This window comes from Vulpes vulpes, chromosome 10 (assembly GCF_048418805.1).
Source record: "Vulpes vulpes isolate BD-2025 chromosome 10, VulVul3, whole genome shotgun sequence".
Classification (NCBI taxonomy): Eukaryota; Metazoa; Chordata; class Mammalia; order Carnivora; family Canidae; genus Vulpes; species Vulpes vulpes.
Window position 1 is genome coordinate 53,183,879 of NC_132789.1, and position 24,832 is coordinate 53,208,710.

General features: G+C 37.4%; 1 protein-coding gene and 2 pseudogenes across 1 annotated transcript in view; 2 read left to right on the plus strand and 1 right to left on the minus strand.

Annotated features, from left to right (window-relative positions):
• The window catches only part of ZSWIM5 (zinc finger SWIM-type containing 5), a 204,213-nt gene that overhangs the window by 176,042 nt on the left and 3,339 nt on the right, over window positions 1–24,832 (plus strand). Inside the window, exons 12-13 of the mRNA XM_025991961.2 lie at window positions 23,812–23,975; window positions 24,510–24,591. Coding sequence (XP_025847746.2) covers window positions 23,812–23,975; window positions 24,510–24,591 — 246 coding nt within the window. The remainder of the gene's footprint in view (window positions 1–23,811; window positions 23,976–24,509; window positions 24,592–24,832) is intronic.
• On the plus strand, window positions 12,366–12,797 carry LOC112914795 (ATP synthase subunit ATP5MJ, mitochondrial pseudogene; annotated as a pseudogene).
• On the minus strand, window positions 16,190–16,872 carry LOC112914794 (protein S100-A10 pseudogene; annotated as a pseudogene).

Sequence of the window (24,832 nt, forward strand, 5' to 3'; positions counted from 1 at the left end):
AGATGTTCAGTTAACCTCGAGCACTAGAAACACGAAGAAAACCATACCAAAGCACATCATAATCAAATTGTTTAAAACCAGTCTTAAAAGAGAAAATGTTACTTAAAAGTAAAAAAGAGAAAAAGACATATACAAAATACAGAAGATTAAAAAAAAATACAGAAGATTAAATATGATAGCAGGTTTCTCCCCAGAAGCAGTATAAACCAGAAAAAAAGTAGAGAGAATTCTTCAGTACTTTTCAAAAACTGTCAACCTAGAATTCTAAAATATCATTCAAAAACAAAGGTGAGGGACGCCTGGGTGGCTCAGCGGATGGGCATCTGCCTTCGGCTCAGGGCATGATCCTGGAGTCCCAGGATCAAGTCCCGTGTTGGGCTCCCTGCATGGGGCCTGCTTCTCCCTCTGCCTGTGTCTCTGCCTCTCTCTCTCTCTCTCTCTCTCTCATAAATAAATAAATAAATAAATAAAGTCTTTTAAAAAAAGGTGAAATAAACTTTTTCAGACAACCTCAATTGAATTAGAAATCAATAATAAAAAGATAACTGGAAGATCCACCAAATTTGGGGGAATTAAATGACACTTCCACATAACTCACTGGACAAAGGGGGAAAAAAAGAGGATTAGAATATATTTAAACTGAAGGAAAATGAAAGAAAAGCATATCAAAGCTTTTGGAATACGTCTAAAGCTTTACATAGAAGGAAATTTTTGCACTAAATGCCTATATCTGAGAAGAAGAATGGTTTCAAATCAGTGATCTGAGTTTCCACCTTAATCAGAAACCAGAAAAAGAAGATCAAATGAAACTCAAAGTAAGCAGAGGAAAGGAAATGATAAAAATCATAGCATAAATCAATAAATAGAATGTAGAAAAACAGTAGATAAAATCTGTGAAACCAAACCCTGTTTGTTTGAAAAGAAAAAGAAAATTGAAATTTCTTTCCAGACTGATGAAGAAAAAAAGAAAGATGAAAATCACCAATCCCAAGAATAAGAAAGGTGATATCACAACAAATTCTAAAGACATAAAAATGATAACAAAGGAATTTTGTGAACAATTTTGTAAATAAATTAAATAATATAAACAGGGTGGTCTAATTCCTTGAAAAATACAAACTACCAAAACTCATTCAAGAATAAATAAGGATGGGGGCAGCCCCGGTGGTGCAGCGGTTTAGCACCGCCTGCAGCCCAGGGCGTGGTCCTGGAGACCTGGGATCGAGTCCCACGTCGGGCTCCTTGCATGGAGCCTGCTTCTCCCAGCCTGCTTCTCCCTCTGCCTGTGTCTTTGTCTCTCTCTCTAGCTGTGTCTCTATGAATAAATAAATAAAATCTTAAAAAAAAAAGAAGAAGAAATAAGGATGAGCTCGGAATATACCCAAAAGAATTAAAAACTTGGATTCATGGGGCAACTGACTCCATGTGTTAAGCGCCTGGGATCTAGCCCCTTGTCAGGTTCCCTGCTCAGTGGGAGTCTGCTTCTCCTTCTCCTGCTCCTCCTGCTTATAGTCTCTCTCTCCAAATAAATAAATAAATAATCTTAAAAAAAAATCTTGGACTCCGATACTTGTTACATCAATGTTGATAGCAGGATTATTCACAATAGCAAAAAATTGGAAATGTATCTTTCAATAGATAAACAGATAAAATGTGATCTATGCATTCAGTGGAATATTAATTTAGCTATAAAAAAGAATGCAATTCTGATACCTGCTATAACATGAATGAGCCTTAAAAACATGCTAAATGAAATAAAAGGAGAAATATTCTATGATTCTGCTTATATGAGGTACGTAGAATAGCCACAGGAAAGAAACATCAATAAATGCTAAACTAACGGGCAAACATTTTATTAGGAAAGGGATATTTATGTAGTCTCAATGTATCTCTCTACAAAGCACTTCTTAATCATAAAAGGAAAAAGTGCAACCCTACTAAAGAGTAAGTTTAAGCTGGCAGAGTAAAGTGGCTGCAGTTAATACAAATCCGAAGAGGCAGAAAGCAACATAGAGGAGAAATTTAAAAAAAAAAAGTAGAATACTGAGCCTGAGGAAGTTATTATTTAATGAGCCATAGCGTTTCTGTTTGGGATTATGAAAAGTTCTGGAAATGTATAGTGGCCACAGCTGCATAGCATTGTGAAATGGATTTAATGTTATGGAATTGTACACTTAAATAGTTAGAATGGTGAATTTTATGTATATTTTATCACAATAAAAATAATAAATAGAAATGAACATCAGAGGGCTCCTGGGTGGCTCAGTGATGGAGCGTCTGCCTTTAGCTCAGGTCGTGATCCAGGGGTCCTCGGATTGAATCCCACATTGGGCTCCCCGCAGGGAGCCTGCTTCTCCCTCTGCCTATGTCTCTGCTTCTCTCTGTGTCTCTCTTGAATGGATAAATAAAATCTTTAAAAAAAATGAACATCAAAAAATTGAATTTGTAGTTAAAAACCTTTTCACAAAGAAAAATCCAGGCCTACATGGCTTCACTGGTAACTCCTACCAAATATTTAAGGAAAACTTAACAATTCTATACAAACTCTTCCAGAAAATTGGAGAGGAGGAAATATTTCCCAGCCTGATCTATGAAGCCAACATTACTCTGATAATAAAACCAGTCAAAAATCATTATTTAAAAAAAAAAAAAAAAAGGGGGGATCCCTCAGTGGCTCAACGGTTTAGCGCCTGCCTTTGGCCCAGGGCACGATCCTGGAGTCCCGGGATCGAGTCCAATGTTGGGCTCCCCGCGTGGAGCCTGCTTCTCCCTCCTCCTGTGTCTCTGCCTCTCTCTCTCTCTCTATGTCTATCATAAATAAATAAATAAATCTTAAAACAAAACAAAACAGGGCAGGCCCGGTGGCCCAGCGGTTTGGCACCACCTTCAGCCTGGGGTGTGATCCTGGAGACCCGAAATCGAGTCCCACATCAGGCTCCCTGCATGGAGCCTGCTTCTCCCTCTGCCTAGGTCTCTGCTTCTCTCTCTCTCTGTGTCTCTCATGAATAAATAAATAAAATATTTTAAAAATAAATAAAAATTTAAAAAGGCACTATAGACTAATATTCTTATGAGCATAGATGCAAAATTTCTTAATTAAAATGTTAACAGATTTGATCCAATAATATATGTTAAAAAGATAAAACATCATGACAAAGTAGGGTTTATCCCAGGAATGTAAGGTTAGTTTAACACTCAAAAATCACCGTGTGATTTTTTCAACATTCAAAAATGAACCGTGATTCACCATACTAATAGAATAAAAGAGAAAACCCATGGGTTATTTCATCATTTTAATAATCCAGAGAAAACATTTAATAAAATCTAACATGAATTCCTAATAAGAACATTAAAAACTCTTAAACTAGGAAAAGAAAGAAACTTCCTCAACTTGATAAAGGATATCTAAGATACAGCTACTCTTATATTTAATAGTAAAAGATTGAATCCTTTATTTCTAACATCGGGAACAAGGCAAAGATGTTTGCCTTCAGCTCTTCATTCAGCATCATACTGGTGGTTCTATCTGTTAGAATAAGACAATAAAAAATAATAATAAAAGATATCCAAATTAGGAAGGAAGAAGTAGCGATGCCTAGCTGGCTCAGTTGGTGAAGCATATGATTCTTGATCTGAGGGTTGTGAATTCAAGCCCCACACTGGATGTAGAGATTACTTAAAAGTAAAATCTTTTTTTTAAGATTATATTTATTTATTCATGAGAGAGAGAGAGAGGCAGAGACACAGGTAGAGGGAGAACCAGGCTCCATGCAGGAAGCCTGACGTGGGACTCCATCCCAGGACTCCAGGGTCACACCCTGGGCTGAAGGCAAGCACTAAACCGCTGAGCCACCCAGGGATCCCCCTTAAAAATAAAATCTTAAAAAGGAAGTAAAACTGTCTATTCTCAGATGACATGCTCATCTATGTAGGAAATCCTATGAAATTTACAAGAAGCTAATAAAATTAATAATGAGTTTAGCAAAGTTGCAGGATACAAAATCGGTATACAGAAATCAGTGTACCAGCAATGAACAATTAGAAATTGAAATTTTAAAAATATTCAATACTATTATAATAGTATAAGAAAATATGAAATACTTGAGAATAAACTCAACAAAAAGTGTTCAAAACTTATACAATGAAAATCACAAAACAGAGAAATGAAAGAAGACCTAAATAAATGGAAAGACAAAAAAAAATAAATGGAAAGACATACTGCACCTATAGATTAGAAGACTCAATATTATTAAATGTTGATTTTCTACAAAGTGATGTATAGATTCAATGCAATTCCAATCAAAATTCCAGCAGCCTTTGAGATAGATATTATCTGATTCTAAAATTTGTATGAAAATTCAGAGGACCTAGAGTAGCCTGCAAAAAACAATTTTGCAGGAGGAAAAAAAGTAGCAAACCTAACACTATCTTATTTCAAGACTTATTATAAAGCATAATATTCAATGTGGAATTATTTGTATTAAGATAGACAAATCAGTGAAACAGAATAGTCCCAAATTAGACTCATACATATTTGGTCAGTTTATTTTAATAAACAGCAAAGCCAATTCCATTGAGAAAAAAGGATAGTCTTCTCAACAAATGTTACGATACAAAAATTGTCTTATAATGGATCAAGAAGTTTTACATCAAGCTTTTAGATGTAAAAGCCAAAACTATACGACTTTTAGAAGAAAACATTGGAAAAATAATTTTTATTTTTTGTTAAGCAAAGATTTTGGAGATACAACAATAAAAGCACACCCTTTTTAAAAGAAAAAGTTGATAAATTGGACTTACCAAAATTAATAACTTTTGCTTTATGAAGTCTCTATTGAAATGAAGACAAGGGCAGCCTGGGTGGCTCAGTGGTTTAGCGCCGCCTTCCGCCCAGGGCCTGATCCTGGATACCCGGGATCGAGTCCCACATCAGGCTCCCTGCATGGAGCCTGCTTCTTCCTCTGCCTGTGTCTCTGCCTCTCTCTCTCTCTCTCTCTCTCTCTGTCTCTCTGTCATGAATAAATAAATTTTTTAAAAAATGAAGACAAGCCACAGACTGGGAGAAATATTTGCAAATCACATATCTCCTAAAGGATTAGCATCCAGAATATGTAAAGAGTTCTCAAAACTCAATAATAAAAAAAAAACAACTCTTTTTTTTATATGAGCAAAGATATGAAGAGATAACTCCACCAAAGAAGATATTCTGATGGAAAATAAGCACATGAAAAAAATGTTCAATATTGTTAGTTCTTAGGTAAATACAGTAAAATCACAATAAGAAAAAGGTTAAATTAAAAAAGCTACAAGGACTGGCAAGGATGTGGAGCAAGTGGAGTTTTCAGACACTACAGGCAGGAACATAAGTGGCAAGACCACTTTGAAAAAACATTTTATAATTTTTTAAAAAGTTAAATGGATACCTACAAATACAATCTGCATTGCACTCCTAGGTAGTACTCTAAAGTAATCTGTATGAATTCTTCAACATGAATGTTCATAGCAGCTTTGTTTTTAATATCCAACAACTGGAAACAATCCAAATATCCATCCATAAGTGAAAGGACAAAAAAAAAGTGTGATTTTAACCATACAGTGGAATACTACTCAGTTATGAAAAGGAATGAACTGGTGATACACACTACAACATGGATGAATCTCAAAATAATTATTGCTAAGTGAAAGAAGTCAGACCAAATGAAAACTGCATATTGTGTTATTCCATTTATATAAAATTCTGGAAAATGTACACTATAGTGACAGAAAGAAGATCAGTAGTCTCCTGGGAATGGGAGCTGGGGCAAGCTATGGTGGAAGGGAAGAAGGGATTACTAAGGGTCACAAGGAAACAACTTTGGAGTTGACCATATAATAATATTTAATTCAGCCCAGAAAACATCAATGGATACTAAAACTAGTGGATGAACATTTGATGAGGGATATTTACATTGACTCAAAGTATCTTTCCACAAAATACTTGTCAATCACAAAGGGATAGTATGTAACTTTACAATAGAGAAACTTGGCAGACATCGTTTTAATCAAATAATCACAGTTAAGACCATCAGAAGTGAGTCGAGTCAAAATTATTTATCACCACTTAGGAAGCTATAAGAACTTCAGGAAACACCAGGCATACCCAGATTGAAAGATATACTTACAAAATAACTAGTTTAATCTGCAAAGTGTCAAGGTCATGAATGTCCAGGGAAGAGGGAGGAATTTTTCCAAAATGATGAAGACTAAAGAGGCAGGACAAATTAAATACAACATATGATCTTGTATAAAATGTGTTTGCTATAAGGTACGTTATTGGAACAATTGGTGAAACTTGAATAGAATCTGTAGTAGATGATAATAATATATCAAGATTAATTTCCTTATTTTGATGGTTGTATAGTGAGTATGTAGAACAGTTTCCTTGTTTGCCAAAAGTGTAGACTACAGTATTAAGGAGTGATGGGGCATCAAGTCACATACTTACTTTGAATGCTTCAACATTAAGAAAAGATCACTCTACTATTCTTAAAATATTTCTGTAAATTTGAAATTATTTCAAAATAAATAATAAAAGAAAACATTTTGATAAAACATTGTGTTTATAAAGGTGTGGATGGAGTAGGAGTATAGATTGGTAATCCTTTGTGGAGGGTAGTTTGGCATAGCTAGGAAAATTACAGTGCGTATTTCCTTTGACCCAGAAGTTTCATTTCTAGTATTTTATCTTAAAAATATATTTGTGCCCAAATGTGAAATGATGTTTGTACTAGGCTATTCAGTCCAACATTGTTTGTAATTTTAAAATATTTGAAACACTCTAGGTATTCATCAATAGGAGATGGATTAAAAATATATTATGTCCAAAATCTCTTTCATGGAATTTGAAAAGCTGTGAAAATCCAAACTTTTTGTAAGTTTCACAGCAAAACCTGACCTCTGCTGACATTAGGCATTAGTTGTTCAACACTCTTAGTCACATACATCTTTGCTGTTCACTGATACTGTATTGCCTTCTTTGTGTTGTCATTTTGTCCACTTGAGTTCAATTGTCCTGTAAAATGTCCAGAAAATTGAAGATAAGAATAAGAAGAAATGAAAGCGTCTATTTAGTAGCTATGAAATGAAAGCATCTATTTTAGTAGTGCAGAAAACAGAGTTAGTGTAGAAGCTTGATTAGGTATGTCTGTGAGGCATATTACCAAAGAATAGGGTTTGGGAATTAACACATGTGACTTGAAAAAAATAGACAAAGTGTTGAAGTTTTACCAGGACAACAATACCCAGGCCTAATAAAGAACAGAATATTTTTCAGAGGGCAAAAAATGAAGATGTTGACATGACCATGCTTGAATAGATTCAACAATGAAGCAGTGTGACTATGCCACTGACTGATTTTTGGTCATGAAAAAAGCTAGAATATGTCATGAAGGACTGAACATATTTAAGGTGAGTATAAAATATCAGGACTGGCTGCAGAAATTTAGGAAGCATCATGGTATAAAATATCTTAATATCTATGATGAAGAAGCTTCTATTTATCATGAAGTAAAAATTATTTTGATAAATTTGTTAAGATAATTTTTTATTAAAGATTTTTATTTATTTATGAGATACACACAGAGAGGGAGAAAGAGGCAGAGACACAGGCAGAGGGACAAGCAGGCTCCATGCAAGGGAGCCTGATATGGGACTCAATCCTGGGTCTCCAGAATCACGCCCTGGGCCGAAGGCAGCACTAAATTGCTGAGCCACCCAGGGATCCCCTGTTAAGATAACTTTTAATGAAAACCTTAGTACCAAACATGTATACAATGCTGATGAAACAGTTCTGTTCTAGCCTGTATTCTTTTTTAAAAAAAAAAAACTAATAATGATTAATAAGCAAAAGGTTTTAAGCACAGCTTGAAAGTCCCAGGATATGTCAATGCACCAGACAGGTAAAGTTAGAGAAACATCCAATATCCAAGATGTTTCAAAAGTTGTTCACAATTTATTTGTTAGGGTGTAAACAAAAAAAAAAGAAGCATAAGTAAGAGATTTTTCTAACGGACTCAATACTCTGTACCAATGATAGGAACTTGTTGCACAGAACCTGGACTGGAAGAAAACCATATACTATTCCTGGACTGCCACCATTCCACACATACCCCTCCTGAACTTATGACCAAGAAATTTCACTCCCAATGAGGAGCAAATATAAATACTTTTTTCATACTCTATGCTTAGCAGCAGTTAATTTCCAAGATTTCTTTAAAAAGTTATTACAGAAGCTTGATCAAGCCATAATGATGCCATTTACACAGTTGCTGGTGCTCAGAATGATTGATTTGGCAGAGACTTTGGCTTGCAATAATGTTTGAAAGTAAACCTATAGATAAAGACTTGGAAGGATTTTGTGACATTAATGAGACGATATATATAGTTTTATTACTTACACTAAAACTTTACTCACTGGAAGTCTAAATAAGTCAGAATCTTGCTACTCAAAGTGTGGTCAGTGGACAAGCAGCATCAGCATCACCTGGAGGCTTGTTAGAAATGCAAATTTCCAGACCCCCTGAAAGAATCTCCGTGGGTGTAGCTCAAGAATATATATTTAAACAAATTCTCAAGATGATTTTATGATCATTACGGTTGTAGAAGCACTGAGGTAGAGCAATCTGATATCAAAAAAATTCTGAATAAAAGTATTTATTGTACATTCCTTGCAAGATAGAAAAATTGCTACAGTAGTGTTAACATTGGTTTCATGTTAAGTAAGCATGAGACTAGTAGTGATGACAGTGGTGAGATACAACAGATGGGAAAAAATCTCCATAGGTAGTACAGGGGAAATGCATGAGCATTTAATTGAGCTTGAATAATATGCATTTATCAGTGTTGAGGGTGTGGCTGCTTACTTAATTAAAGAAACTGACTATCTAGAAAACCATATTAATAAGATACATTACCCTAGATTTTTAAAGATCATCTATTGTAGTGTTGCTTTATCATTAAAGAATTCCATTCCTGGCCCATCATTAAATATCTAATTCTGATCCTTGGTAACAATAATAACAAACTTGATGAAACCTTTTGACCTAGATCCTCAAGAAATGAAATGTAGCAAATATTTGTTGCATGTATATATAGAGATATTTAGTTTGGTTTTACAAATTTTTCAATATTTTATTGAATATTTTCTTAAAAATAAAGAATACGAAGTATTTGTGATCTGTATCACACCATTTCATTTCTCAGTTTACAGCTGTAGTGATGAATAACAAAACTGATTTTGCTCTTCATCCCAACTAGTGTGAATATTTTTTTATTCACAGTGTATTTAATTATAGGGTCTTGCCCCAAGCCTACTGCAAGGATTATGTATAATGTGTGCATAAATTATCTTTCTGTTAAAAAAGTGCTGAATTCCAAAACACCAAGGGTTTTGAATAAGGAGTTGTGGATCTGTACATCCATAAATGGAATACTGTGCAGCCATTTAAAAGAAAAGGAGCTTTTTATGTGCTAATGTGGAAGAATCTCCAAGATATGTGGGGGGAAAAATAACATGTGAATCTTTGTATACTAGGCTACTGTTTATGAGGGCTTTTTTAAGGAGTGGAACTAGATAATCTATTTTCTTATATCCATCAAATATCCTAGAAGGAAATTTTATTTTATTTTTTTTTTAAATTTTTATTTATTTATGATAGTCACAGAGAGAGAGAGAGAGAGAAGCAGAGACACAGGAGGAGGGAGAAGCAGGCTCCATGCTGGGAGCCCGACGCGGGACTCGATCCCGGGACTCCAGGATCGCGCCCTGGGCCAAAGGCAGGTGCTAAACCGCCGAGCCACCCAGGGATCCCCTGGAAGGAAATTTTTAAAAACCCATACTATTGATTGCATATAGGGTTAGAAGTGGGTGAATGAGGGTCAGGGGTGAGGGGGGAGAAAGAATTTTTGGTTATTTACCTTTTGTATCTTTTCAACATTGAACCATATGAATATTTCCATTTTTTTAAATTATAACTGTCAATAGAAACTCCTTAAATTGAAATGCAAAGAGAAAAAAAGAATGGTGGGATGGGGGTACCTAGAATAGAATACTGAGAACTTCGGGACAATTAAAAAAGATATCTAGCATATACATGATGGGACTATCAGAAGGAGAAGAAAGAAAGGAACAGAAGAAATATTTGAAGTAGTAATGGCAGAGAATTTTCCAAAATTAGTGACAGACACCAGAACACAGATCCAGGAAGACCAAGAAGACCAAGAAGTATGAACACCAAAAAATTTTCTTCTAAACATATCCTATTCAAACTGCAGGAAGCCAAAGACAGAGAAATCCTGAAAGAAGCCAGAGAACAAAACCACCTTACCTATAGAGAAATAAGGATAAGAATTACACCACTATACAAACCATGCAAGCAAGAGAGAGTGAAGTGAAATATATATAAGGTATTGGAAAGAAAAAACCACCAACCTAGAATTCAGTATCCAAATAAATTACCCTCCAAAAGTAAAGGAGAAATAAAGACTTTCTCAGACAAAAACTGAGGGAATCTTTTGCCAGTAACTTGCTTTGCAAGAAGTCCTTCAGAAAAAAGGAAAATTGGGCAGCCCTGGTGGCGCAGCGGTTTAGCGCCGCCTGCAGCCCAGGGCGTGATCCTGGAGACCCAGGATCAAGTCCCACATCGGGCTCCCTGCATGGAGCCTGCTTCTCCCTTTGCCTGTGTCTCTGCCTCTCTCTCTCTCTCTGCATCTCTATGAATAAATAAATAAAATCTTTTTTTAAAAAAAGGAAAATTATACAGATGTGAAACAGATCTACAAAAGAAGGGAAGAGTATTAGAGAAGAAATAAATGAAGGTAAAATAAAACCTTTGGGTATTTTAAATTCTTAGTTGAGCTAATAGATAACTGCTTGTTTAAAATAATAATAGCAGGGGTGCCTGGCTGGCTCAGCTGATAGAGCATGTGACTCTTGATCTCTGTTCTGTAAGTTTGAGCCCCATGTTGGGTATAGAGACTACTTAAAAATAAAATCTTAAGGGGACACCTGGAAGCCTCAGCGGTTGAGCATCTGCCTTCAGCTCAGGGCATGATCCTGGGATCCAGGATCAAGTCCCACATCAGGATCCCTGAGGGGAGCCTGCTTCTCCCTCTGCCTATGTCTCTGTCTCTGTGTGTGTGTGTGTGTGTGTGTGTGTGTCTCATGAATAAATAAATAAATCTTTAAAAATAAAATAAAATCTTAGGGATGCCTAGGTGACTCAATCACTTAAGCATCAAACTCTTGATTTTGGCACAGGTCATGATCTCAGGGTTGTGAGATCGGAGCCACACATCTGGCTCCAAGCTGGACATGAACCTGCTTAAGATTCTTATTTTCACTCTCTCTGCCTCCTTCCCTCCATCCCTCTCTAAAAATAAATAAATAAATAAATAAATATCTTAAAAATCTGTTTAAAAAATTTAGGGCTTGAGTGGCTCAGTTGGTTAAGCATCTGCCTGCGGCTCAGGTCACGATCCCAGGATCCCAGGATTGAGCCCTGCATCAGGCTCAGTCAGCTCAAGCAGCTGGGAGCTTGCTTCTCCTTCTCCCTCTACTCCGACCCCTATTCATGCTTGCTCACTTTCTCTCTCTCTCCCTCAAATAAATAAAATCTTAAAAAAAATAAAAATAAAAATTTAATAATAGCAATGTATAGACACAATATATTGGGTGATTATAGCTTAAAGATAATGAAATGAATGACAGCAATGATGTTACAGAAGGAAAGGAAAAATTGAGAATACTATTATAAGGTACCTTATTAAATGGTATAGTTATTTGAAAATAAACTTAGATTTATTGTAAATGTATACTAGGGCAAACACTAAAATAATTTTTAAGAGAAGTATAATTGATAAGAAGAAAAAAATAAATCATTAAAAAGAATGCTCAGTGTAAGCCAGATGGCCAAAAAGGGAAGAGATTTAAAAAAAGAAGAACAAGTGTAATGAATAGAAAACAGATGACAAATATGGTAGATGTTAATCCAACTATATCAGTAATCACTTTAAGTGTTAATGGTCTAAATACAACAATTAAAGACAGACTGGGGTGCTGGGTGACTCAGTCAGTTGAGCATCCAACTCTTGGTTTCAGCTAGGGTCATGATGTTGGGGTCTTGGGATCAAGCCCTGCATCAGGCTCTGTGCTCAGTTGGGGAGCCTGCTTGAGAGTTATTTTGCTCTCCCTCTGCCCCTCCTGACACTGGAATGTTCTCTCTCTCTCAAATGCATAAATCTTTAATAAAAATACAAATCTTTAAAAGACAGAGACTGACAGCAAATTTAAAACAAAAAACTGAAGGCTTAATTATACGCTGTCTACAAGAAACCCAGTTTAAATATAAAGACACAGGGTGACCCTTCCAAGTCATTGGTAGTGGGTGTCACAGCAGCCTGAGCTGGGGGTCTTGCACTGAGATGCTTCAAAACCTTGTTAAAAATGTTTGGATCCCCATGAAGCCCTACTATACCCAAGCTTACCATGAGATTTAGTTAGGAATGGGGTTAATAAGCATCATCATTTATAAAATCAGGAGTGCTGATAAAAGAAGTAAAGCTTTGAAAGCTTCGAGTCCTGCCCCTGTTCATGGCCAGCTCAGAGTACATATCAGATGGAATGTCAGTTTGGCTGTAAATCTCAGCACACTCTCTTACCCAGGAACATGGAGCCCCGCCATACACTTATAGATGTGTTGTGTCCTCTGTGGTGTGAATAAATGTAACTGTGAGGGGAAATAAATAAATAAATAAGTAAAGGGAGGGATCAATGACCTAAATATAAGAGCTAAAGCCATAAACTTCATACAAGGAAATGTAGGGATAAATCTTTATGACCTCAGACTTGTCAGTGGGATCTTAGATATGACATCAAGGGCAGCCCAGGTGGCTCAGCGGTTTAGCGCCGCCTTCAGCCCAGAGCGTGATCTTGGAGATCAAGTCCCATATCAGGCTCCCGGCATGGAGCCTGCTTCTTCCTCTGCCTGTGTCTCTGCCTCTCTCTGTGTGTCTCTCATGAATAAATAAATAAAATCTTTAAAAAAAGAGATATGACATCAAACTATGAACAGCAAAGGAAAAAAATTAATTGGACCTCATCAAAATTAAAAGCTTTTGGGGGTGCCTGGCTGGCTTGATTGGTGGAGCATGTGACTCTTGATCTCAGGGTTGTAAGTTCAAGCGCCTCTACATTGTGTGTAGAGGTGACTTAAAAGTAAAATGTTTTAAAAAATTAAAAACTTTTATTTAAAAAAAAGATTTTATTTATTTATTCATGAGAGACAGAGAGAGAGAGAGAGAGAGAGAGAGAGGCAGAGACACAGGCAGAGGGAGAAGCAGGCTCCATGCAGGGAGCCCGACACGGGACTCGATCCTGGGTCTCCAGGATCACGCCCTAGGCTGAAGGCGGCACTGAACCACTGGGCCACTGGGGCTGCCCATAAAGAAATTAAAAACTTAAATAATGTTGTCAAGAAAGTAAAAAAAGACAACCTGCAGGATGGAAGAAACTATGTGTAAATTTTTTATATCTGATAAAGGCTTAATAAATAATATAAAGAATTACAACCCAATAACAAAAAGACAACCCAATTTTTTTATAAATTTATTTTTTATTGGTGTTCAATTTGCCAACATATAGAATAACACCCAGTGCTCATCCCATCAAGTGCCCCCCCTCAGTGCCCATCACCCAGTCACCCCCACCCCCCGCCCACCTCCCCTTCCACCACCCCTAGTTCGTTTCCCAGAGTTAGGAGTCTCTCATAGACAACCCAATTTAAAAATATGCAAGACTTAAACATTTTTTCAAAGATGATATATAAGTAATAAGCAAATGAAAACATACTCAACATCATTAGTCATTAAGGAAATACAAATCAAAACCACAATGGGATACTACTTACATCCACTAGGATGGCTATTATAAAAAATAATAAAACAAGTGTTGGCAAAGATGTGGAGAAATTGGGATGTCAAACATTCCAACAGCTGCTGTTGGAAAACAGTTCCTGAAAATTTTACTTTTTTCTTTTTTTTAATGTAAGCTCTAGACCCAGTGTGGGGCCTGAATTCATGACTCCAGGAGCAAGAGTCACAGGCTCCACTGATTGAGCCAGCTAAGCAGCCCGCTCCTGAAAATTTTAAATAGAATTACCATATCACCCAATTATTCTACTTCTAGGTATACATCCAAAACAGTTGAAAAGAGGGATTTAAAAGATACTTACACATCAATGTTCATTGCCGCATTATTCATAACAGCCAAAGGTTGGAAACAACTGAAGTATCTTTCAACATAAGAATGGATAAGTAAAAAAAAAATATATATATATATATAGGTATGTATGTATATGTGTATATATATATACACACACACACACACACAAATGGATATTAAATCATAAAAAGAAATGGCATTATGATAACATGCTACAACTTGAGGGAACCTTGAAGACATGCTAAGTGAAATAATCCAGATACAAAATGATAAATATTATATGATTACATTTGTATGAAATAGCTACAACAGATAAATTACTAAAGACAGAAAGTAGAGTTTTACCTGGGGCTTCTGTCCGGGGTGATTAAAGTTTTACAAATAGTGGTAATATTTACACAACATTTTGAATGTGACTAGAACCATTCAGTTGTACACTTAAAATGGTTAAAATAGCAAGTTTTATTATATATATTTACCTCAAATTAGATAGATAGATAAATTAATAAACTGGTAAAGAGTGCTAGAACAAGCAAATAGGCCCTATGGACAAACACTGAACATCACTAGGCTTCATCTTTATCCCAGTACGTTTAGGCAGATATTTAATTTCTCTGTGACTGAACTTATATGCTTTGCCTTTCAAACAGAGGCCCGGAGCACCTGAGTGGCTCAGTCAGTTAAGGATCTGACTCTTGATTTCAGCTCAGGTCAGGATCTCAGGGTCTTGGGATCAAGCCCTGCATCAAGCTCTGTGCTGGGCACGGAGCCTGCTTGAGATTCTCTCTCTTTAATCCTCCCCTCACTTGTGCACTCTCTCTCTTAAAAGAAAAAACAGAGGCCAGGGCTTTAAACAAACAAAGAGTGTCAGCACCCTGGCCCTCACTTTCCACACCCTATAGCCTACTGCCAGACTAGCTGCACTGAAAGCAGGAAGAATCTGGGAAAGATACTCTCCCAGGAAAGCATGCATGGTAGTTTAGCCAGTCTGTTTTTTTCATCTTTATTTTTTTTAAGATTGTTTTTTATTTACTTATTCATAGAGACAGAGAGAGATCAGCAGAGACACAGGCAGAGGGAGAAGCAGGCACCATGCAAGAGAGCCTGACGTAGGACTCGATCCAGGGTCTCCAGGATCACGCCCTAGGCTGCAGGCGGCGCTAAACCACTGTGCCACCGGGGCTGCCCTGTTTTTTTCATCTTTAAAAATATTTCTTAAACACAGTCAGAGTTCAACAACAACAAAACATGGAGAAAGGTATACCATGCTAACACAAATCAAAAGAAAGCTTGAGTGCCTGTATAAATTTAAGACAAGACAACATCAAAACATGGAAAATTACAGAGATAAAGAGGATTATTCCTTAGTGATAAAAGGGGTCAGTTCTCCAGAAGACATAATAATCCTTAATGTGTATTTAACAAAAGAACACCAAAATGTGTGAGGTAAAAACTGAGCAAGGCGAAATAGACAAATCTATTGTAGTTGGAGGATTCAACATCCTTCTATCAGTAATTGACAAATCCAGGAGGCAGAAAATTAGTAAGGATATACTTGAACTAAATAGCAATATCCATGAACTGGATCCAATTTACATTTATATAATACTTCATCAAATAACAACAGCATGCACATTCTTCTCAAGCTCGCGTGGAACATTCACCAAGACAGATCACATTCTGGACCATAAAACACACCTAAGTAATTTGAAAGAAATTATACAAAGTATGCTCTCAGACCACAGTGGAATTAAACTAGAAATCAATAACAGAAGGATAACTGGAAAAATCCCAAAAACATGAAGGTTAAACAAGTCCCCGACGTGGGACTCGATCCCAGGACTCCAGGATCACACCCTGGGCCGAAGGCAGATGCTCAACCGCTGTGCCACCAGGGCTGCCCTTTTTTTTTTTTTTTTTTTTTTTTTGAGGAACTAAAAAAGGAATTTGTTTATTGAGGGTAAGAGGATGCAATAAGCAATATAAAAATCAAAAGCTTATCTGGCTTTCTTTTACTGACTTTTCTTTCTCTGCTTCTCAAATGGGGGTTGGATTTCATTTGTACATTTTCTGAGGGTCCTGATCTGCTCATGGAATCCTTTATACAGGGGGAAGCTGTGGGACAGATTCCTTGAGACCCTTTGGGACACCTCACTCCGGGCGGAGTGTTGCTCAATGGTGCCTATTTCTTGCCCTTCTGCTTCATGTGTATTACAAAATAGTCATTGCATGCAATGGTGAGCCCAGCAATTAGTGAAAAGAAGCTCTGGAAGCCCACTTTGCCATCTCGGCACTGGTCGAGGTCCTTCATTATTTTGTCCACGGCCAGAGGGTCTTTTTGATTTTCCAAAAATCCTGGGAATTCTTTTTCCATGAGTACTCTCAGGTCTTCCTTTGTCAAGTATCCTTTATCCCCAGCAAACTTGTGAAACGTGAACATCATGGTTTCCGTGGCATGTTCCATTTGAGATGGCATCTTGGTGAGGTCTGTTGAAACCTTGGCGCGAGGCGCGGCGGGCACACGCGCCTAAATTGCATGTAGGTTGGGCAGCCCCGGTGGCTCAGCGGTTTAGCACCGCCTTCAGCATGGGGCGTGACCTTGGAGACCCGGGATTGAGTCCTGCGTTGGGTTCCCTGCATGGAGCCTGCTTCTCCCTCTGCCTAAGTCTCTGCCTCTCTCTTTCTGTGTCTCTCATGAATAAATAAATAAAATCTTAAAAATAAGTAAATAAATTGCATGTAGGTCGAAGAAATCTCGAGAAATTTTTTAATATTTTGAACTAAATGGAAGTTAAAATACAAGTGATCAAAATACATGGGATATAGCAAAAACAGCTTGGAAGGAAATTTATAGCATTAAATGCATATGTTAGAAAAGAAAGAAAATTTAAAATCAATAATCTATCACCTCACACCTGTTAGAATGGTTATTATTAAAAAAGAGAGAGAGCTAGTGTTGGCAAGGATATGGAGAAAAAGGAAACCTAATGCGGTGTTTGTAGAAATGCAAATTGGTATAGCTACTTTTGAAGACAGCATGGAGCATCCTCAAAAATTTAAAGTAGAACTATCATGTATGGTCCAGCAATCCTTCCAAATGTATATCCAAAGGAAATGAAATCACTATCTCAAAGAGTTATCTACACCCCTGTATTGATTGCATTGCAGCATTATTCCCAATAGCCAAGATTTGGAAACAACCTAAGTGTCCAACAATGGATAAATAAAGTATAGTGTGCACACATACACAGAGGAGTTTATTCAGCCATAAAAAGAAAGAAAACACAGCCATTTATGACACATGCTCCTGAGGGCATTGTGTTTAGTTTTCACTGTATATATATAAATCAGAAAAAGACAAATATGGTATGGTCTCAATTATATGTGGAATCTAAAAATGCCAAACTCATAAAAACAGTGAGTAGATTGGTGGTTGCCAGGGCCTGAGGGCTGGGAGAAATGGGAAGATTTTGGCTAAAAGGTACAGATTTTCTGTTACAATTAAATAGTTCTTGGAATATAATGTGTGACACAATGATTGTAGTTAACAGTACTGTGTTGTATTCTTGAAATCTGCTAAGAGAATAAATTTTATTTTTTTATTTTATTGCAATTCAATTAACATATAATTACTGTCGGTTTCAGAGGTAGAGGTCAGTGACTCATCAGTCTTACAAAATACCCAGTGCTCATCAGATCATGTGTCCTCTTTAATGTCCATCACCCAGTTATCATATCCCCTTACCCCCTTCCTCTCCAGCGACTCTGTTTCCTATTATTTTTTTTTTAATTTTTTTTTTAAATTTTTATTTATTTATGATAGTCACAGAGAGAGAGAGAGAGAGAGGCAGAGACACAGGCGGAGGGAGAAGCAGGCTCCATGCACCGGGAGCCTGACGTGGGATTCGATCCCGGGTCTCCAGGATCGCGCCCTGGGCCAAAGGCAGGCGCCAAACCGCTGCGCCACCCAGGGATCCCTCTGTTTCCTATTATTAAGTCTCTTATGGTTTGTCTCCCTTAAGAAAATAAATGTTCTCACCATAGACACACACACACACACACACACACAGAAAATGATGAGAGGTGATGAATGTGTTAATTAACCTTATTGTGATAATCATTTGTAATATGTATATCAAATCACACTGTATGCCTTAAACTTACACAATGTTTTATATCTCAGTAAAGCTGGGAGGGGGATAAAATAAAATCAATAATCTAAGCTTCCATGTTAGAAAACTAAAGAACAATGTAAGCTTAAAGCCAGCAGAAGAAAAGAAATAATAAAAACTAGAGAAAAAAATCAATGAGATTGAAAATAGGAAAAAAATGCAGAAAACTCAATGAAAGCAAAAGGTACTTCTTTGAAAAGATCAATAAAATTGATAAACACCTAGCCAGACTAACCAAGAAAAGAGAAGACATAAATTACTAATATCATAAATGGAAAATTATGAACAGCTGTATTTCCACAAATTTGATATCTTCATTGATGAACCAATTCCTTGAAAAATACAATCCACCAAAACTTAAATATGGAGAAATAAATCAAATTCCATCAAATATTTAAAGAATAAACTATACAAACTGTCTAAAATCTGTTCTAGAAAATAGAAGCAGAGAGAACACCTACCTCATCTTATGAGGCCAGCATTACTCTAATACCAAAACCAGATAAAGACAATACAAGAAAGGAAAACTGCACACCAGTATCACTCATGAATATAAGTACAAAAATCCTCAACAAAATATTAGCAAAGTGAATCCAACAAAGTATAAAAAGAATTCTATATCATGACAAAATGGGATATGCCAGGCTGATTCAGCACTTGAAAATCAATTAATGGGGACACCTGGGTGGCTCAGTGGTTGAGCATCTGACTTCAGCTCAGGGGTGATCCCGGTCCGGGGATCGAGTCCTGCTTTGGGCTCCCTGTGAGGAGCCCACTTCTCCCTCTATCAATGTCTCTGCCTCTTTCTCTGTGTCTCTCATGAATAAATAAATAAAATCTTTAAAAAGAAAATCAATTAATGTAACCCATCACATCAACAGATTAGAGAAGAAAGGTTATATATCAATATATGCAAGAAAAATATTTGACAAAATCCAACATCTATTCATGATTTAAAAACAACAACTTAGCAAACCAGGAATAGAAGAGAACCAACTCAACTTTATAAAGAATATCTACAAAGAACCTATAGCTATCATCATACTCAGTGGAGAGAAACTAGATACTTTCCCCTGAAAATCAGTAATAAGATAAGAATGTTCCTTCCCACTCACTCCTATTCAGTATCATACTGGAAGTCCTGGCTAATGCAGTAAGACAAGAAAGGAAATAAGAGGTGTATAGATAAGGAAGGAAGAAATAAAACTGCCTTTGTATGCAAATGAGATGATTGTCTATAAAGAAAGTTTTAATCAACAACAACAAAATACTAGAATAAGTGACTCTAACAAGGTTGCAAGATACAAGGTCAATACATAAAAAATTATTGTTTTCTAAAAACTTTTTTTTAAAAAGTATTCCACATATTGCATACTTTGAACCTGTTCCCATAAAACATCCTAGTTTGTAGCCTATAGAGTATTGACTTTAAGAATTAAAGATTTCATGCAAAATTTAAAATCTGTATAAACAAAAGTCTACCATATGATTTCACTTATATGTGGAATCTAAAAAACAAATGAATAAACAAAAAGCAGAAGCAGACCCCTAAATACAGAAAAGAAACTGGTGGTTGCCAGCAGGGAGAGAAGCAAGGGAATGGGCGAGATGGGTAAAGGGGAGTGGGAGATACACGCTTCCAGTTATGGAATGAACATGTCACAGGGATGAAAGGTACAACATAGGGAATATAGTCGCTCATGTTCTAATAGCATTGTTTGGTAACAGATGGTCACTACACTTGTGAGCATAGCATAATTTACAGAGTTGTATCACTATGTTGTACACCTGAAACTGTAACATGTAACATTGTGGGTCAACTATACTGCAGTTTTAGAAAAAGAAACATCTTTAAATAAATAGGTATGTATGTAGGCAAAAACATGAATATAGGAATGCAGTTGACTTTTATTTATATTGTATGTCAGTAGCTTCCCTATATACTAGCAATGAGCAATTGAAATTTGAAATTAAAAACAATATATTGGGGATCCCTGGGTGGCTCGGCAGTTTAGCACCTGCCTTTGGCCCAGGGCACGTTCCTGGAGTCCCGGGATCGAGTCCCGCGTCTGGCTCCTGGCATGGAGCCTGCTTCTCCCTCCTCCTGCGTCTCTGCCTCTCTCTCTCTCTCTCTCTCTCTCTCTCTGTGTGTGTGTGTGTCTATCATGAATAAATAAATCTTTAAAAAATAAAATAAAAATAACAATATATTTAGGGGCACCTGGGTAGCTCAGTGGTTGAGCATCTGCCTTTGGCTCAGGTAGTGATCCCAGGGTCCTGGGATCAAGTCCCATATTAGGCTCCCTGCAGGAAGCCTGCTTCTCCTTCTGCCTATCCCTGTGTCTCTCATGAATAAATAAAATCTTTAAAAAAAATACATTTACGTTAGCACCCTCTAAAAAAGTACTCAGTAAATCTAACAAAATATATACAAGATCTATATGAGGGAAACTATAAAACTTTGATGAGGGACGCCTGGGTGGCTCAGCAGTTGGGCGCCTGCCTTCAGCTCAGGTCATGATCCTGGGATCCAGGATTGAGTCCCACATTAGGCTCCCTGTGAAGAGGCTCCCTGTACTTCTCCCTCTGCCTATGTCTCTGCGTCTCTCTCTCTCAGTCTGTGTCTCTCGTGAATAAATAAATCTTTTAAAAAAAAACTTTGATGAAAGAAATCAAAGATCTAAATAAATAGAATTTCCATGTCCATAGATAGGAATACTCAATATTATTACATTAGTTCTTCCTAGCTTGCTCTGTAGCTTTAATACAATCATAGCCAAATTCCCAACAAGTTACTTAATATGTCATTAGGAAAATGAAAATTAAAACAGAAAGGAGATACCATTACATACCTATTAGAATGGCTAAAATCCAAAATATTGACATCAAATACTGGTAAGGATATGGAGCAACAGGAACTCTCACTGCTTGTAGGAATGCAAAAGGTGCAGCCACTTTCAAAGAAGAAAGTTTGGCAGTTTTTTTACAAAGCTAAACATAGGCTTACCATCGTGCTCCTAGGTATTTTACCAAATGAGTTGAAAACTCATGTCCACACAAAAACTCGCGCACAAATGTTTATAGCAGCTATATTTGTAACTGCCAAAAACTAGAAGCAACCAAGATGTCCTTCCAAAGGTTATTGGATAAACAACTGTGGAGGGCACTTTTGAGGACTGGGTGTGGTACGTAACTGATGAATCGCTAAGTTCTACCTCTGAAACTAGTAATACAGTATATGTTAATTAAATTTAATTTTTAAAAAACTGTGGTACATCTCATACAATGCAATATTATTTCCCAATAAAAAGAAATGAGCTATCGAGATTTTTTTTTTTTTTTTTAGCTATCGAGATTTTTAAAAAAACATGGAGCGACCTTAAATGTATATTGCTTGGTGAAGGAAGCCAGTCTGAAAGGTTACATACTGTGATTCCAAGTGTATGACATTGTGGAAAAGGCAAAATTATAGAGACAATAAAAATATCAGTATTCTTAGAGGGAATGAGGAGAGACATGAAGAGGGAGGCACAAGAGATATTGAAAGCAATCCATCTATGCTGTACAATAATGATGGGTCCATAATACCATGCCATGCCTTTATTAAAACCCATAGAACTTGGGATCCCTGAGTGGCACAGCGGTTTAGCGCCTGCCTTTGGCCCAGGGCGCAATCCTGGAGACCTGGGATCGAATCCCACATCGGGCTCCCGGTGCATGGAGCCTGCTTCTCCCTCTGCCTGTGTCTCTGCCTCTGTGTGTGTGTGTGTGTGTGTGTGTGTGTGTGTGTGACTATCATAAATAAATAAATAATTTAAAAAAAAAACATAGAACTACATAACACAGTGGACCCTAATGTAAACTGTGGTCTTCAGTTAATAATAATATGTCAGTGTTGAAAAAAAAAATAATATGTCAGTGTTGGTTAATCAAATGTACCACGTTAATGTAAGACCTTAATAATAGGGGATGGGGCGTCCAAGTGGCTCAGTGGTTGAGCATCTGCCTTTGGCTCAGGTCATGATCCGGGGTCCTGGGATCAAGTCCCACATCAGGCTCCCTCTGCTATGTCTCAGCCTCTCTCTGTAGTCCTAAAAAATACCTCCTTCTGCATGGGCTGCTCAGCAGATGGTGAAATTTAAAAAAATAATAATAATAATAGGGGAAACTGGAAGTGGGGACAGGGTATATAAGAACTTTCTGTACTGTCTGCTCAACTTTCTGTAAACCTACAACTACTTAAAAAATATGAAGTCTGGGGTAGCTGGGTGGTTCAGTTAGTTGAGTGTCCAGCTCTTGGTTTCAGCTCAGACCATGATCTCAGGGTTGTGGGATGTGGCCCCATGTCAGGCTCCGCACTCAGTGCAGTCTGCTTGCGACTCTCCCTCTGCCTTTGCCCCTCTCCCCCAAATAAATCTTTTAAAACATAAATAACATGAAGTCTATTAATTTAAAAAATTTTTAAAGATGATAGAAGAATAAAGGTAATCTCTCCCATAATTCTGACATCAAAAGATAACTACTGCTAAGACATTGGTATAAATATTCCTGGAGATTTTCTGACCATGTATATGCACTCATACACCATACACACACGTTGCTATTTATCTTTATTTACAAAAGTAGGATCATAGAATATTAACTATATATGTTATCTATAATTTTTACAGCCCTAAAGTTTGTTTCTATTTTATAGATGAAGAAACTGAATTAGTAAATGGCTAAACTAGGTTCAATTCCCAATGCATTTCATTCCAAAGCCTATATACTCTTATCACTACACCTCTTTGTCAAAGAAGACCTACTTTTTGTTCTATCTTTCCATTTTATCCCTTCATAAAATACACCAGTCTTTCATATATTACCTTCATACAGTGACCTTCACTTCATATAGTATACATGCCCTTCCAGTGATATGTTTAACTCTGTGCACTAGTACTTTGTATAGAATCCTTGCCTGCTGAATGGGAAGTGGTAGCCCAGCTCCTTTTTGTTCTAGGAAGCTGCAGTGGGAGGCAATCAATGGGATTAGCATACTTTTTTGATAATAGTGTGGCTTCCTATGTCCTCTGTAATTAGCTCTCAAAAGTCAAGTGTTCATAAAAATTATTTCTGGGACTTAAGGAGTCTGAGGGAAGAAGGTGAAGGGTAGAGGAAAATGAAAAGGTGGAGAGAAGTGAATTCATGTGGGTGCCTGGTGAAGGAAGCAATCTCCAGTGGGTTTAGTGGAGACAGAGCTTGTCTGCCCAAAAGGGATGGTTGCATTCAGAAGCATTCAGTGAATTGATAGTAGCCAGTTCAGCTAGTACCTATGTGATCAGTGGACCGTTCAGGGAGGCTTTAAAGAAGACCTGTCACTGCCCTTTGTCTCTGCACCTATAGGGGACACTCTGAGGCTCCGAACGATTCTGGAAGCAATACAGAAGCACATCCATTCTTCCTCTCTCATCTTCAAACTGGCCCAAGATGCATTCAAGATTGCCACTCCCACTGACAGTAGTACTGACAGCACCCTGCTCAATGTGGCCCTGGAGCTGGGGTTACAGGTATGAAGGAGGAGTGGGTCATTCCTGCTTTAGGCTTCTGGTCTAGGGAATTATCATTAGTAGAAGATAAGATCCCAGAGGCCCTGGGCCTGAACCAGCCAAGCCTGGTTCTTTCTGTGTCCCCAGAACACAACTTGTCGGCTAGGCCTCTAGGTAAGGACTCTGTAAATTCAGCTCCATTTTTTTTTTTGTTTGTTTGTTTTGTTTTTTTCAGCTCCATTTTGAAGTTAAGGACAGAAGCAATATAGCTTTAGGCTCCACAGGGCTCTCATTTTCTCCCCACCCACCCCCCATCCTTCCAAGTCGAGTCAAGCAAGGTGTGATAATAAGGACTTTATTTGTTACAGGTCATCAGAAAAGCGTTCTACCTGATTGGTGGGAGGGGTGGACAGAAATTAAACAAACCTGTCTGTACTTATCAGGAGAGAGATGGCTGCTTAAAGCACCAGTAAATACTTGTGTAAATGAATGGCAGGGGGAAGTGGGGATGAAGAAGTCCTAACAATTATGTGGAAATGCCTCTTTTTTGCCCAGGTGATGAGGATGACCTTATCAACTCTTAACTGGAGGCGCCGGGAAATGGTGCGGTGGTTGGTGACATGTGCTACAGAAGTGGGTGAGTCTCCCACCTCCCTCTAACTCCCAGGGGAAAGGAGTTCCTAGGCTCTACTCATAGAACAAGACAGAATCCTCAGAGTTCTCATATTCCTATTACTGGTGGTCTGGGGAAAAATGGGGCTGCTGGTAGGAAAGATAGCCTTTGTTTAGCTAGCCCAGGCTCTGCCCTCACTGGTTGGACCATACCCTGATGTCAGCAGCACTTTGGCCCTCCAATCAGAGACATGTTTGAGAGGTTG